Here is a 14,980-nt window from a genome sequence, read left to right as displayed (position 1 = left end):
AGATTATAGACCTAAAACAAATGTAGTAATATTATTGGACATGGGTCACACACTAAGGGCAGAACACGCATGGGAGGAAAAGGCAAAGGCAAAGAAAGGAAACCTAAAACTTGAATGTGGTTGATGTGCTCACTGTAGAGGAGCAAATATAGTAATTTTAAACTGGCAGAGGCCACTAAGAGAAGAGGACCAGGAAGTAGTGAAGAGGTCTGGCAGAGATGAACCAATGTGGGTTTCAATACACAAATGCATGGAAGCAACACTAGGAATCTCTGTACAGCTATCTTTATCTCAAACTAGCAAAAATGCTATTACTCTTATGTTTCCTCTTCAACAAAATCAGAGACCAAGAGGGCAGAACCTTGTGGGGGGGTAGGGAGGTGGCCCAAATAATGTATACACATGTAAGTAAATGTGAAAATAATAAAATAAAAGAAAGAAAAAAGCTACTGCTTAATTCTGTATACTAGTAATAATATACCCCATTTGGACACACTGAAGGAATTAATGACCTGCTCATCCGAATAGAAATTATTTTAAAAAAATAGATTTAGACCAGAGCCCAACAAGCCTTTTCTATAAAAGGCCAGAAAATAAGTATTTTAGGCTTTGCAAGAAACATGCAGGCTTTGTCCCACAGTCTTCTTTGCCTTTGGAATGTTTATGTTGTTTTTTTATTTGTACACAGTATTAGAAAAATATAAAAATCAATTCTTAACTCCTTAACTTCTATCATTTGTTGACCCCTGATTTCCAGCACAAGAATGGGACACACAGAGCCCCAAATTCCTAACAATTCACCCCCAGAAGGAAAGGCCTCCACATTTCTGCATTACCTCTTTCAGTTTCTCCAGCTCATTCTGGAGGGCCTGCCTGGATATTTCCACTTCAATCATCTGTTGTCGGAGAGTTTCATTTTCATCTTCAGCTTTAGCGCGCTTTTCCTCCACAGTCTCAAGTTCATGGTGCAATCTGACAGACACATCTTTGGCCACCTGCAAAAACCAATATAGAGATCATCGTCAGGACAAGAAGTTTTGGGGTTTAAAGGCATATTCAGACCACTTCATAGGCAGAATCATTAAATACTGTGCACAACTCAAAAGGCCCTGGAAATATTTCACAGGCCTACATTTAACAGAAGGTATTTTAGCTTAAGCGTATCTGATCCAAAAACCCAACATTTGAAATACTCTGAAATTAGAACCACTTCTGGTCCCAAGCAATTCAGATAAGGGCTACTTAACCTGTACTTTTTTTTTTTGGTGGGACTGGAGTTTGAACTCAGGGCTTTGAGCTTGCAAACCAGGTGCTCTACTGCTTAAACCACACCTCTAGTCCTCAACCTGTACTTTAAAACATGAAAACAACATTGAGAGAGAGAATATGACTTTCATCTGGACTCAAAGGCCACTTTGGATAGTCCCATTTCCTCCCAGAATATCACCAAGAATGCCAATTCTCCCTGCCCGTGTATGTGCTTTATGGGACAAATTAAAAATAAGAAGAAACAAATCAATGTATCTATTCCCTAAGGTATACTCAGCCCGCTTACTAAAAGGAAAACAAATAATTCTGTCTGCAGTAGATATTCAATGTACAAGTTTTAAGTCATCTGCTATGGTTCTGGTGTGGTTAACTCGTGTGAATAACACGTGTGGATAGTCTAAGCAATTAAACATCTTTACTTTCTAAAAGCAACTGAGGAAAGACTTTATAAGAGAAATATAAATCACCCTTTCTCACACTGAATGGCATTTTGTTAGCAGTTTATAACTTTGATAGAATAACAAAGATTCCTTTCCTGTTATAAAGAAAGTTAGATGAGAGGACATTATGCATAATTCATCTCTAGATAAGTGATTTGATAATCAGGCCGTGACAGAAGCTTTGCTGCTGATACAGCAAGGAAAGGGTATAAAAGCTTAAGATTCCTTCATCTCAGTACTATTTCTGTCAGTGGTTCTCAAAGACGATTAGACAATCAGTTATGATCCAATTTCTCTTCAGTTAAATCACCCGTAGACAAGTCTCACTTGGGTTATGGGAATGTCAGATTTTCTGCATTCCAGAAACCTAAATAACCATAAAAGTGTTAAGGAAGATGGTGAACTTTTTGGGGGATGAGTGGGGGGATGGTACTGGGGTTTGAACTCAGTGTTTTGTGCTTGCTAGACAAGCACTCTACCACTTGAGGCACACCCTAGCCCTTTTTGTTTTATTTTTCAAGCAGTGTCTCAGATTTTTGCCCAAGCTGGCCTAGACCACAATCGTATTTACATGTCCCTATGCCACCACACCCAGATTACTGGTTGAGATGAGGTCTCACTTTTTTGCTCCCAATCTCTGACTCCTGAGTAGCTGGAATTTTATAGGTGTAAGCCTTTGACTGACTTGGTAATCAATAGAACTGTTTTTTGGGGGATTTTTGGCAGCGCTGAGGTTTGAATGCAGGGCCTCACACTTGGTAGGCAGGCACTCTTACCACTTGAGCCACTCCTCTAGCCTTTTTTTTTGTGATGAGTTTTTTCGAGATAGGGTCGTGTGAACTATTTGCCCAGGTCTGGCCTTGAACTGTGATCCTCCTGTTCTGTTTTCTAAGTAGTTAGGATCCACCAAGAACTTTTTAATATATGTCATATCTTTAAGAATCTCTGCACAATTTCTATCCAATTGTCAGACCAACTGGCAGATATTTACTTTTTTTTATTGTAGGTCCATTACTAGGACTTTCAAAAAAGGTTTAGTGCAGTCCATTTTATGACACATATTTAAATCCTGGGCCATCAAAGTTATATGACTACATATTCTTTATAAGCCATAAAGAAAACCCAGAATGTTTATACTGAAATCTGTTGAGAAAGCAAGAAAACAAGATGAAGAGCCTGTGTTTCTCCAGGCTATAGCCCCAGCTACCTGACAAGCTAAAGTGGGAAAATCTTTCTAGTACGGGAGTTCAAGTACAGCCTGTGCAACATAAAGAAACCCCATCTAAAAAAAAACTGTGGCTCAGAAGTAGAGCACTTGCCTAGCATGCAGGAAGCCCTGGATTCCATCTCTGACACTAAAAAAAAAAAAAAAAAAAGACTCTGTATGAGGGGTCTAGAGTTATATTTTCAGATTTTTCATATGAGTAACCCTGTGCCTCCTGGCAATGCCAGGCCATGAACCCCTCTCACTCACCTTCAAATCCTGCTCCAGGCTTCTGATAAGCTCACCATCCACTTGCCCTGTCTCTGCCACTTTCAGGCTTTTCTGCTCGGCTTTCCTGAGACGGTACTGCAGGATTCGGCAGTTTTTGTTAGCACGGTCCAGTTCTCGTCGAAGCTCCTGCAGCTGATAAACATCTTCCTCTAAATAGCTGTCTCGCATCTCTTCCATCTCTGCACGAAGTTCATCCAGCTCATCCTAGGAAACCAGACAAGATGCATGAGCCAAGCCCATACGAAAAGGACATCATCTCCTCCAGCCACTAACCCAGCCCACTTTCACAGCTCACGACCACACCTGGTGATACTGAAAGGGACCTCTGGGAATTCTCTCAGGAGATGTCACTAAATATCTGTTTAAATATCCTGGACCCTGAAACTGAAAACCAGCCTAGATGAATTGTAACAGCCTCTTAGAACTCATTCCATTCCCAATATTTCCTTACATAATCATAAATGAAATCAACTCTCCAGATAATTAAGACTTCAGATGTAAACTCAACATTGACCTAAACCTATACCTTGTTTTGTTATTTGGCAGTAGTGGAGTTTAAAACTCAGAACCTCATGCTTGTCGGGCAGGTGCTCTACCACTTTTTTTTTTTTTTTGGCAGTACTGGGGTTTGAACTCAGGGCCTCACACTTGCTAGAAAGGCACTCTATCACTTTTGAGCCACACTTCAGCCTAAACCTCTATCTTTAAGGCACAGGTTAGATACTAAGTGAATCAGACAGATCCTGCCTTCAATACACATAAACTTTAGTGAAATAATACCTGGTAAAGGCCCTGGAATTTTAGCATAGCTGCAGATGTCTCTAAAATACTCTTCCACTGACCACAGTAAAGTATATTCACAACGGGTAGACATCAAGAAACCCCTTTGAACATCGACTCTGGAATTAATAATGAAAAACAAGACTGTGAAATAGGTACAAGGAGGGGTACTTGTAAGAGGCGGGAGGGTGAATGGAGGAGATGAAGGTGAGGGAATATGGTTGATGGGCTTTATATACATATACAAAATAGAACAATGAAACCTCTTGCAATTGCTTTAAGGGGCAGGAAGGAGGCTGAGGGGAAGAGATGGTGGGGTGGGTAATCTAACCAATGTACACTGTAAGGGTATTCTGAATTGTCACAATGAATCCCCCCTAGGAAGAAATATATCCTAATAAAAATGGAAAGCCCATTATTTTGGACTAAACTCCTGCACTAGGCCCCAACAGACCTAAATGTGTGAAGTCATGCACAATAAACCTCCATGTCACCAAACCCAAAACTAAATCATGTAACCTTCTAAGAAATGAGGAGAGAGGGAACAGCAAAATGTCCAAGGAGGCCAATTTGTATGGCATGATAATGAATTCCCTTGTTTTAATCCTTCCAGGGCCAGAAACCTGGGGTAACCTGAGGTTAACTAATCAGTTATTTTTCTGTGGTTCTGTCTCCCTGTCATGGCCTCAAAAGGAAAGGAACTTTGTAACCACCGATACCTCTTTGTTCTTTGTTTCTGCTTCTCCAGTCCCTCCATGTCTGTAAAACTCATTCATTGTTAAGAAGTATGCCTGATTCTAGAATTGCAAGTGAAGCCAATGCAAGTTTTTAATCGAACTTACTATAATTTTGATATTTGACAAGGAAAATTCAAGGCATCACCCAGGGCTCCCAGCTTCCCTCCCAGTCCACAGCAAAGCCCTTAGTGAGCTCTTTTCTCTGCTTCAGCACCTCAGCCCAGTTCAAGGACCCAGGTACAGGCCTCCATCCTCCTTTGCAAAAGACACCAAGGCTCCAGGCTCCACACCCCCATTCCTCACCACCCCCCACCCCAATCCTCCTAAAGCCCATTCTCCTTCCAGCAGTTATTCTTTAATATGCAAATCAGATTACCCCACCCCCTACCAAAACCCTCAAGGGCTTCTTTCTTTCTGATCCTCCCCACACTGACCTCACAGGGCCTGAGACTATGGTTGGGGCCTGGAGGCCTCACCTGCTATCCCCTCTCCTGGAAATGCTCCCTCCTGGTTGGTGGGAAGCTCAAGGCTTCCGTAAAGCAAAAGGCACATAGGTAAAGCGTCCCCTGAGCAGCACCCTCCAGCCCACCTTGCCTTGCTCTATCTCCTCCCACCTCTCACTGCTCTCTTATTAACTGTACCTTTTTTTTTCCTATTTATTACTGTTGCCTATCCTAAAAGGCTAAGTTTTGAAGGACTGAAACTTTGTCTGCTTGCCCTTCTGAGCAACATAAGGCACACAGTAGGCTCCGAAAAAAGTATCTGTGGAATGAATACAGAATGAACACCAGTCTACCAGATCACAGAGACTTTACACAGCGTTGCTCTGTTCCAGTCTTGCAACCTAATTGTGAAAACTTCTCCCCAAATCCAGAGATGCAGCTGCAGGATGCGGAATAGACAGTCTACTGAAGTGTTCTGAAAGATTTCAACAAGAAGCAATTTGGAAGGAAGGAGATTAAGGAAAACATCCTAGAAATTTTCCTACATGGTTTAATAATTGGTGGTTCAAATGCCTCAAGAATAGGAAGTAGTTATTCCTTTTTAGTTTGCTCAGTTAATATAGAGGCTCAAGAGAAAACCTCTCGGACTAGGGGCATGGCTCAAGTGGTATAGTGCCTGCCTAGCGAGGACAAGGCCCCAAGTCCAAACCCTAGTACCCTGCCTCCTCCTCACCAAAAAAGAAAAAGAAAAGGAAATCTCAACATGGAAAAACGTTAGAAAGTATAACCAAGTGTCATTTCTTATTTCCTTCTCAGAGATCTCTCCCTCCAAATCTTGTTCCTTGTAGGAAAGATCTGCTGGGACTGGAGGTACTGGACAGAGCTTACAGCTGACCAGTTGAATACATGTAAACAGCATGAGCAAGCCCACACCATGGCTCTGGTGGTGGGGGCTGTGCCCCTAAACTGGAAGAGCCTCATGGCTGACCAAAGACTTTAAAATGGGCCTGTGGTTATCACTGTTTTTGACAGAAAATTAGTCCTGGATTTTCAAAAAATCAAGTTCAAATTTCACTCACATCCCAGCCACAATTCTAAAGAAGCAAACTTTGAGAAACAGCCTAATGGAAACACTTGGTTCTCAGTACAATTAGGAGGTAATTGTTTCACTGGGTAACTAATAAACAAAAATTAAATACAAGCAGTAGTCACTGTCTGTTCACTGTTTGTATACCACTAAGTCAATATACATGTTCATATAAACATACAGTCTTTGGCTCTTCTGTTCATGGAAGAAATTGCTTGTGATGGCTTTTCCTTCTGGAAAGAGTCTATAAAAGTCAAAGTCATTAATGCCTGGAGTTGCATATTACTCAAGCAAAAGTTCTTAAAATGAAGAACGATGGAAGACACAACTTCCAGGTATGAAAATGCTCTCTAGTATTAAATGTTTCGACAGAAGAGCCTTGTGCACTCTAATGTTAAGTGGTGGATACGGTATACAGGTGTGTAAGCAACCATTACAGGCTAAAAATCTGTTAAGGCTATACACACCACACCACCAAATCACTGAGCAGGCTAATGTAAAAGATAATATTTTTTAGCGTAAAGAATCATCAACACTAGTGCACTGAAAAGTAATTGCTTTTGTAACTCATATTTTATCTAAATTTCTAAAGCAGAAGATATCCTTTATTAAACACTTTGCCTTCGTTACTTACAATACAATAACTGTATCAGGTACATATTACCCCCATGTTAACTGACCCAAGCCTGACAGCTACTAAAAGAAAGCAGTCTACAAGCCTCCGCTTCGAAATGCACATGAACTTCCCAATAAATACTACAAGTGATTTGCTGGGACTGATGAAACTGTACTTTTAAAAGCCCACCATCGTGTAAACTACTAAAAGCAGCTTGGCATTTAGAGCCTGGCAATTGTCGATGCACAAAGCACATCCATTAGAGCAACTGGTCCTCAGAAAAACACTGCAATGTGCACCAAAGATAAAGATGCTCATTTCAAACATGAGGACACTGAGAAACCAAGAGTCTAAATAGCTTCCCACCCACCCTACATCCAGTGCAGAGGCAGGACTGGGACCACTGTTCCCACTCTTCTTGTGAAATCTGGAAAAAAGCAATTTTCAGGTTCGGCAAAAGGAAGTTACAAAAGAAGCAAATTATAAACCACACAAGCTGGCAGCAGTCACTTGAGAAGCAAAAACTGCTATTATTCAAATTAGGGTCATGATGGATAGTGATTTTCAAACTAGCATTACATTAATTTTCCAAGGGCATGCTCTAATTCAGAAAACATCGTATTCCAGATTCTTAAAATGTCTGCCATTTAAATGTTTAAGAAAATCAAATGAAGCAGAACATAGTGTTTCTGACAGATAAAATTTTAGAGATAGTAAATAAAAGCAGAAATTTATGTTGTTTTATACACAGAAATTAATAAGAAAAAAGTCCTTAATTAACAGTTTTATATTGAATTAATATCAGATTTGTTGGATATTTAACTGCTATAGCAATTTCTTATTGAAAAGCTAATCTAGTTTTAATTATATTTTTCAAATATCCTATATAAAGTAGCTTTTTGAAGAAGTCTGAAGCTGTCCAACTATTCCTTTTTGCCTACAGATAACAAATCAAGCCTTATTATACCCAAATTAGAGAAATAATGAGGTGCCAAGTGTGCAACTGAATAAACCAACATTAAATGTTTCACTCAAAACCTCTAGAATACTTTTGTCTATAAGGACCAAATTCATGACCTCTTAGTATACATGATCAAAACTCTTGATCATTCTTATATATATTCAAATCTTAATCTCTCTTAAAACAACTCCAAATCAATAACTACTTCTATTTTAGTAACTCCTTTTTAAATAGACTCAAGGTGGACACCAGAAGCAATGCTCTGACTACTGGTGCAATAATTCCATCTTCTGGGAGTTGCAGACAGAAAATAATTGTCTTCTGTCACATACAAATAATCCACCTCATCTCCCTCCAGACAATGGAAATGCTCTCTGCAGAGTCCCAGCTGTAGCTAAGAAGACACAGGGACTTCTGGCATTGTTTACCAAGTACCAGTCCAGCCAGCAGCTGAGGGGCTGTGGCCCTGCTCAGCATCATCTTGTCACCGAAGGGTAGTATAGTGATGCTTTCACACAATGGATAAAAAAACGGGCATAGAAAGCAGAACGCCAGGAAAGAAAAGGGAATATTGTCCATGTTGGCTCTTCCAAAATAAAGGAAGGGAAAAGAAGAAGGACCTGAAACACTTCAGGGGCTGAGAGCTGCTCATCTGTGCCCCAAAGTGTCCCCCTCTAGGCCATGATAAGCACCTGGCATTTGGCAGCCAAATGTAACAAGTCATGTCAGAGCCTGTAAGTCAGAAATCTCCCCCAAGTAAGAAGCAGGATGGCAAGGCTGGATCAGTGGGGAGACGCTGCGACCTATAAAAGCAACCTCAGGCAGGGGCTGGGCTGTAGCTCAGTGAAAGAACATGTGTAGCGCTCACAAGGCCAGGGTTCAATTCCCAGCACTTCCCCCAAATCTTCCTGATCTCTCTTAGGACATCACTCTTCCCAAGGAGCCAGTATTATCTGTCCTTGTCTTCTTTTAACTAAAAATAATTCTTATGAAATAACTGAGAAAACATAGCAAAAAGAAACAGCCCTTCTACCCCAATCCTGGCCCCTGCAAGCACCCATCAGCATTGTGAGTGTCCACTCTCTGGGGGTAGTTATGAACATATCAGCAGTAAGACTGCTAAAGCATTTTCAAAACAGGCCAGTAGACTCAAAGTGATCACATCCTCCTGAAAGGCCTGTGGAAACAGAGGACGTAATTAATATGTTGGCGACAAGCACTAAGGCTTGTCTGATTGCCCTACAGCTCTCGAGCAAAACAGTTGTGGCAGCCTGGCAGGGAGGAAACACACCAGCGTGTTGTGGAAGTCAGTCCTTGGCATTAAGAAACATGCCTGGGTTTGTCTGGGAAAGAAGCAAAAGCTCTGTGATAACTGAACTCCTCTGCTTACCTTAAATTCTGAACACTTGCAGAACCTTTCAGTTCATCAAAAAGGTCAAAGGAAAAGCCAAGTGTGTTTCTGCCTGTTTTCAAGCAAAGGCTACCTGTATTGATTCATGTTGTTTTTCACCTCATCACCCCAGTGCCCTTTGATGAAGGGACAGAAAGTATAGTCAGGGATGACCCCACTTGCTTCACACAGCACAACAGAAGTCATGTTAAAAACCAAGAGAATTCCACTTGAACTTCCTGATCAATAAGACATCCTCCTAGATTGTGCTGGCCTTATCTTCCTGTTTGATTGGGCTTTGATCATTTAAGATTTGAAACTGTGACAGTCTTGCACAGCAATAGTGACAGCACTGACTTGAGAAAGAATATAATGCTTTATATGGTCACAACCCTCCAAAATATAGAAGTAAAACTTGTAGGCCAAGTTTCTTTTTGGTAGATAACATTTGAACAATTGGATGCTATATCTAATCTCAAGAGTTCTGTGCAACATTCCCTTAGAAAGCAGTAGGTCAAAGATGTACTTTTATCTATTCTCTTTAAAAAAAAAAAAAAAGTATCTTTGAGCAACATCAACAACAAAAAGCAAAGCTTGGTTTAGAATATGCATACTGTAACCACCATATGCAAAGAAAGGCATATCTGCCACCTATGCCCCATGAGGTCACTGACGCTCAGGGCCTGATTTTGCACAAGGGCCTGATTTTGGGCAAGCTCACTGGCTAGTAGAAAAGTCCACCAGGCTTCCTGTGTTTCTTTCCCAAATTAAACTACTGTAATTTAGGGTTGTGAAGATCCAATCATGTATATGACACAGACATACATGCAATTATTCTGGTTTCCAAGTCTCCTTTGGAACCCCTCCACCCAATTCTTTCTCCTGCTGTCAATGGACTCAGGCCTAGCAAACAGATGGCCTTGACACTTTCTCCCCAGGAAATGGCAAGTGAACATTTCCTGCAAATTAAACTTTGCCAGTGGGACTTGTATGGCCCTTCATGCATAGGCTAGTGGAGAGGAGTTCATTATGGCCCTTTCACTTGAAAAGAAAACAGAAGTCCCCTAATAAAGTGAAACATGGAACATAGAGAGCTAATAATACAGCTCTGAGGCAGGGTACACCAAGAGCAGCAGCCTTGCTAGAAACAAGGGTACAGCCTGCTACAACAAAAAGAGCAGAGGTTCTGGAGACAGCAAAACAGAAGCAGCACCACTTATCGGCTTGGTGACCTTGGGCAAGACCTGAAGTTTCTGGTTCTCAGCATCCTTATCTGTGGAACTGAAGTTGTAACAAACACAACAGAAGCTAAGGATATAAGTCAGTGGTGCCAGGCCCTGAGTTCTGTACCTTACCCCTTGGGAGAAAAAATGTAATACCCATGTTCTTGTGAAGAGCCAAGGAAATGCCAGCTACACTAGATCGGACCCCAGGGTCAGATAACAAAAATCTAACCACGTGGAAAAAATGAAGCAAATAACCAGTGATCCAAGAGTGAACTGTGAAGTAATGTTTGCTACCTTAAGATCAAGGATGTAACGGGAAGCATATCTTCTCTAAAGAAACCCCATTTTCCGTTGCTCGGCAGTCTTAACTTGGATACACATTGTCCAATCAGAAATACTGTAGGGACAGGTGGCAGTGGCTCAAGTCTGTAATCCTAGCTACTCAGGAGGCAGAGATCAGCCAGCCCAGGGCAAACAGTTCAAAGCCAGCTCCAACCAAATAGTTCAAGAGAACCCATCTTGAAAATACAACACACACACACAAAGGACTGGTGGAGTGGCACAAGTGGTAGAAATGGCTGCCTAGTAAGTGTGAGGCCCTGAGCTCAAACCCCAGTACCACCGAAAAAGAAAACTGTAGGTCATGGGTTATGAGCTGGGTTACCAGCTTGACCTTTCTCAGCCCCAGGGAACTTACATTTGTTGGGAAATTGCAAAAGTGCATGAGAGAACCACGCACAATATAATTGTCTTTTCAACACTTTTGATTTTTACTCTGCTGTCTCTTACATAAGAGTAGGTAACAAAAGCAAATGCACTATTGGAAACATCTTGCTCTTGAGACTGTCTTTCTCTACCTCCTTCTTTGCGCACGATAACATAACCACTGAGCTCACCTGGTTGGAGCAGCCCTTGATAACAGACTTGGCTTTATGAGGACCCATGGTTAATGCACTGATTCCAGCCCAAATTGCAGACTTCATCACCACCTGAAATCCAATCCTCATTCCCATTCACCAAAAACTGGGCCTAAATCAGGCAGGTTATCATTTGCTGAGAAAAGAACTCAAATCACATTACCCACTGACAAAGCAGGGCCACCCCGCTCCTTTGAAAGGGTATTCACCAAGATCTTAACAGATAGCAGGAATAGATTTATACTCCTGGAGTTATTTACTGACCTGAGATTACAATAAATTAAGTCACCTTCCTTTATTTTCTCTCACTCTCAATACAGCCTCCTTTATTTTCTCTCAAGTTACCTCAATTGTCTGTAACCCTCAACACAATCTAAACCCTCTGTTCTGCATAGCCAGCCTTTCCACATGGAGAAAATAATGGAGTCGGATTAAGTACCCCAATGCAAACAAGACGAAGAGGCCGCTGAGAGCAGGCTCCGAAGAGGCCGCTGAGAGCAGCAGGCTCCGTCTGAAAGTACTGAGTGAGACAGAGGCTGTGCTTCCTTGGAAAGAGCTGGCATGGCCTCTCCTAACACAGGAAGAGGGGCTTTGTAGACACAAAATACTGCTGTCCCTGAACCGGGCCCACAAGCTCAAGGAACCACTTCTGAACTTTTAGCACTGAAAAGGACCAGGCCCCTCTGCCTGTGCTGAGGGGGCGGGGGAGGTGAAGGGAGTAGCGGGATGGGGGGTTACTTTGGGCCGCTAGATCTTTCTGAAATTGCAGGAGGAGCAGCAGCAGGCAAGTCCATAGCCTGAGCCAACGCACTTCGTGGTGTCCACAGACCTGGACGTTTCCAGCCACAGCTGGGTGGCTAGAGACAGCCTTCTCCAACAGGTGACAATGGCAGGGGTCAACTGATATGTCCAAAACTAGGGAAGCTATGTCCCTTAACTAGTCAACAAAAGTAAAGGGCATCCGCAAGACAAGCCAGACTTCTAAAACCAAGAAGAGCTAAGTGGTGTGAAGGACCTACAGGTCTTGCTGCTTCTTCCACAAGTTTTGACCTAAGTCACTAAGACCTAATGAGTGCGGGGGCAAGAAAATACAGAGCAAAAGGAGTAAAGGACTTGAGAGGCCCCAGGAGGAAGGGCCGGCAGGGGGGGTGGGGGTGCACTAACCGCCAGACGCTCCGGGAAAGGGAGGTCTCCGCGACACCGACACCTGCAGCCCAGCCCGCTGCTCACCTTGAGATAGTCGTTCTCAGAGCGCAGCTCCTCCATCTCCCGCAGCAGCTCCTCCTCCTCCACCACCGGCACGGGCAGGAGCCGGGGCTGCTCGCTGGGGCTGGGCTCCTTGGGGGTCCCGGGGACCGCTCGCTCAGGCGGCGCGCGCCCCCCAAAATCCTCCGCCGCACCAAGTCCAGGGGACCCTGGGGCGACCCCGCCTGGACTGCTTCGGCCCGCGAGACAGGCCCCAGCGACTGGGGGCGCGGCAAGGAGTGCAGGGGGCTCGGGGCTGGCCGGAGGCATCCCCCGGGCTGCGGAGCTCGGCGCGGGTGCTCCTCGCTGGGGTTCCCGGTCACTGGAGCCGGTGCCGGACTCCGCATCACTGCTGGCGGCGGGGAGCAGGCGCTGCTCATCGGACAGGGGTTCGGAGGGGCAGTCAGAGAGGTCGGAGCTGCTATCCGTGTGGCTGATACGCAAGCCTGGGGCCAGGGAGCCGGCCACCGAGGTCACAGAAAGGGTGACGGCGGGGACCGGGGTAGCTGGGGACAGGGGACCGATGGCGCGGGTCGCAGGCGCCCCGGAGCCGCGCTTGGCTTTGCGGCCCTTGGCAGCGGCGGGCAGCGATTCGGTCCCGGGAGCCCTCCCGGTCCGGGGCAGCGGCTCGGCGGGCACCGCTCGCGCCGCCCTCCTGGTTCCCGGGACGGCCTTGGCACCGCCCGGCACCCTGGCCCCGGCGCCCGGCGGCGGCTTGTCCTTCGCGCCAGGGACGCCACCGCTGCGCCGGGAGAGGCGGCCGGGCGCGGCCAGGGAGCCGGGCGACGGCGCAGCCTTACCCGAGAGGCTGGGCGAGCGTGGGGCGACGGGCGCCGGGGCTCGGCCCGAAGAGGGGTTGGCTGGGGCTGGGCCGGGCGCAGGGGCACGGGTATGCAGGTCCTTAAGGAAGGGTCTGGCGGGCGAGGGCGCACGGTGCAGCCGCCTCCTCTCGGCCAGCGGGTGTAGGTGGTGGTGGCGGTGGTGCTGGTTCGGCGGCTGTGGCTTAGCGTCCGAGGCTCCGCTGCCCGCGGGGCCGTTCAGCGTCTCCATGGCCGGGGCGGGGGCCGCGAGCGGCAGCTCTGGGGGCAGATGCTCCAGGCGGCGGCGGCTGCGGCAGCGACGGCGGCGTGCAGCCTCCCCGCGCACTCGCTCATCACTGTCCCACTGCCCCGCCCGGTCAGCGCCCCGCGCTCCCGCCGTCCCCCTCCCCCCTGCACACACCCTGGCCCCGTGGATCCCCGCGAGGCTCTCAGCCACGGCTGCCCCGCTTTCCCTTGCCGAGGTCACTGCCGCTCGAGCCCTCCAGGCACAGCCGCGCGGCGGCTCCCAGCCGCTCGCATCCCCAGGACCCCGTGCTTCGGGGCTCGCAGGGCCGTCGCGATCTCACAGACCAGCACTGGTCTGACGAAGGCGCTGGCAGCGCGCGTCCGGCTCCAACGTCCTGCTCCCCGCCCACTGCCAGCCCGCGCCCCGCGGCACCGGCTTGCTCCAGCCAGCGCAGTTCCGGCTGAAAGAAACTGCACGCGCACTCCCCTCCACCCCGCGTTCCGCGCCCCGCGCCCCGCGCCGGGTACTTCGCTCCCGCCGCCCCGTGCGCATGCCCCGCCTCCCGCCAGCCGGCGCCGCGGAGGGGGCGGGGCCTGAGCGCCAGTGGCACAGAGCGGGCGGGTCCCCGAGCCCTTGCCAGCCGCCCTGGAACCCTCCTGAGATCTTAGAAACAGTCCGAGAGCTGGCTAGGGAGGGAGGAAGCGGAGATAGAGTGCGGGAAGGGGCGGGCACCGGCCACTTGGGGAGACTAAGGACCCGGGGGAGCTCGTCTGTGGAGTGTGCCGCGGGCGCCAGCTTTCTCTCGGCGGACAGACGCTCTCCTTAGGCCTCTCCATCCATCTCCCAGTCCCCCTTTCCCCCTTCAGTTCCCTCCCCCACTGTCTTCTTCAAGCTGTTCCGCGTCCCCGCGGCCCTTTAAGGATCACTGGTACCCATTGCAGCTATCGCGTCTGGACGGGTACAGCACTCCACAGTTGGCACCTCCTGTGCCGGAGCTCAGAGAAGGCGGAGCTGCTGTAGAAATAGAAGAAGCAGCTCGCCAAGCTTGGGGTCAGAAAGGGAACTCACATTTATAGTTCCCGCGGCGGTGAGCCAGACACTGTAAGGTACTTAATAGTCATGTTTTAGTGAATCCGTGTAACAATCCCGAATTGGAATTCCTGTCTTCTTTAAGGATGAGAACAAGGGCGCAGGGAAGTGAAGTCACTTATACCGGTTGCCATAGCCAGTGCATGGTTGAGCTGGAATTCTAACCCAGGTCTGCAGGAGTCTGTCTCACACTGTCCCTTCAGAGAGCCAGGGTACCGTTCTGCTACACAGGTACGGA

The 14,980-nt window shown here is 46.7% G+C and overlaps 1 protein-coding gene across 14 annotated transcripts in view; it reads right to left on the bottom strand.

Moving 5' to 3' along the window:
* Mtcl1 (microtubule crosslinking factor 1) overlaps positions 1-13,772 on the bottom strand; it is a 123,468-nt gene extending 109,696 nt beyond the window's left edge. For 5 of the 14 annotated variants that reach the window (XM_074070329.1, XM_074070333.1, XM_074070330.1 and 2 more), the window contains exons 1-3: positions 12,592-13,770; positions 3,184-3,408; positions 837-995 (exon numbers count right to left, since the gene is read on the bottom strand). In XM_074070329.1, coding sequence (XP_073926430.1) covers positions 837-995; positions 3,184-3,408; positions 12,592-13,656 — 1,449 coding nt within the window. In that variant the 5' untranslated portion in view covers positions 13,657-13,770. Of the gene's footprint in view, positions 1-836; positions 996-3,183; positions 3,409-3,984; positions 5,021-12,591 lie in introns of those variants that run through there. The other 9 variants (XM_074070334.1, XM_020185983.2, XM_074070339.1 and 6 more) reach the window with 4 other exon arrangements.
* Between the last annotated feature and the right edge of the window lie 1,208 nt (positions 13,773-14,980).

This window comes from Castor canadensis, chromosome 4, assembly GCF_047511655.1.
Source record: "Castor canadensis chromosome 4, mCasCan1.hap1v2, whole genome shotgun sequence".
NCBI classification, from domain to species: Eukaryota; Metazoa; Chordata; class Mammalia; order Rodentia; family Castoridae; genus Castor; species Castor canadensis.
Note: the sequence above shows the minus strand (reverse complement) of the source record. Positions and strands in the feature narration are given on the sequence as shown.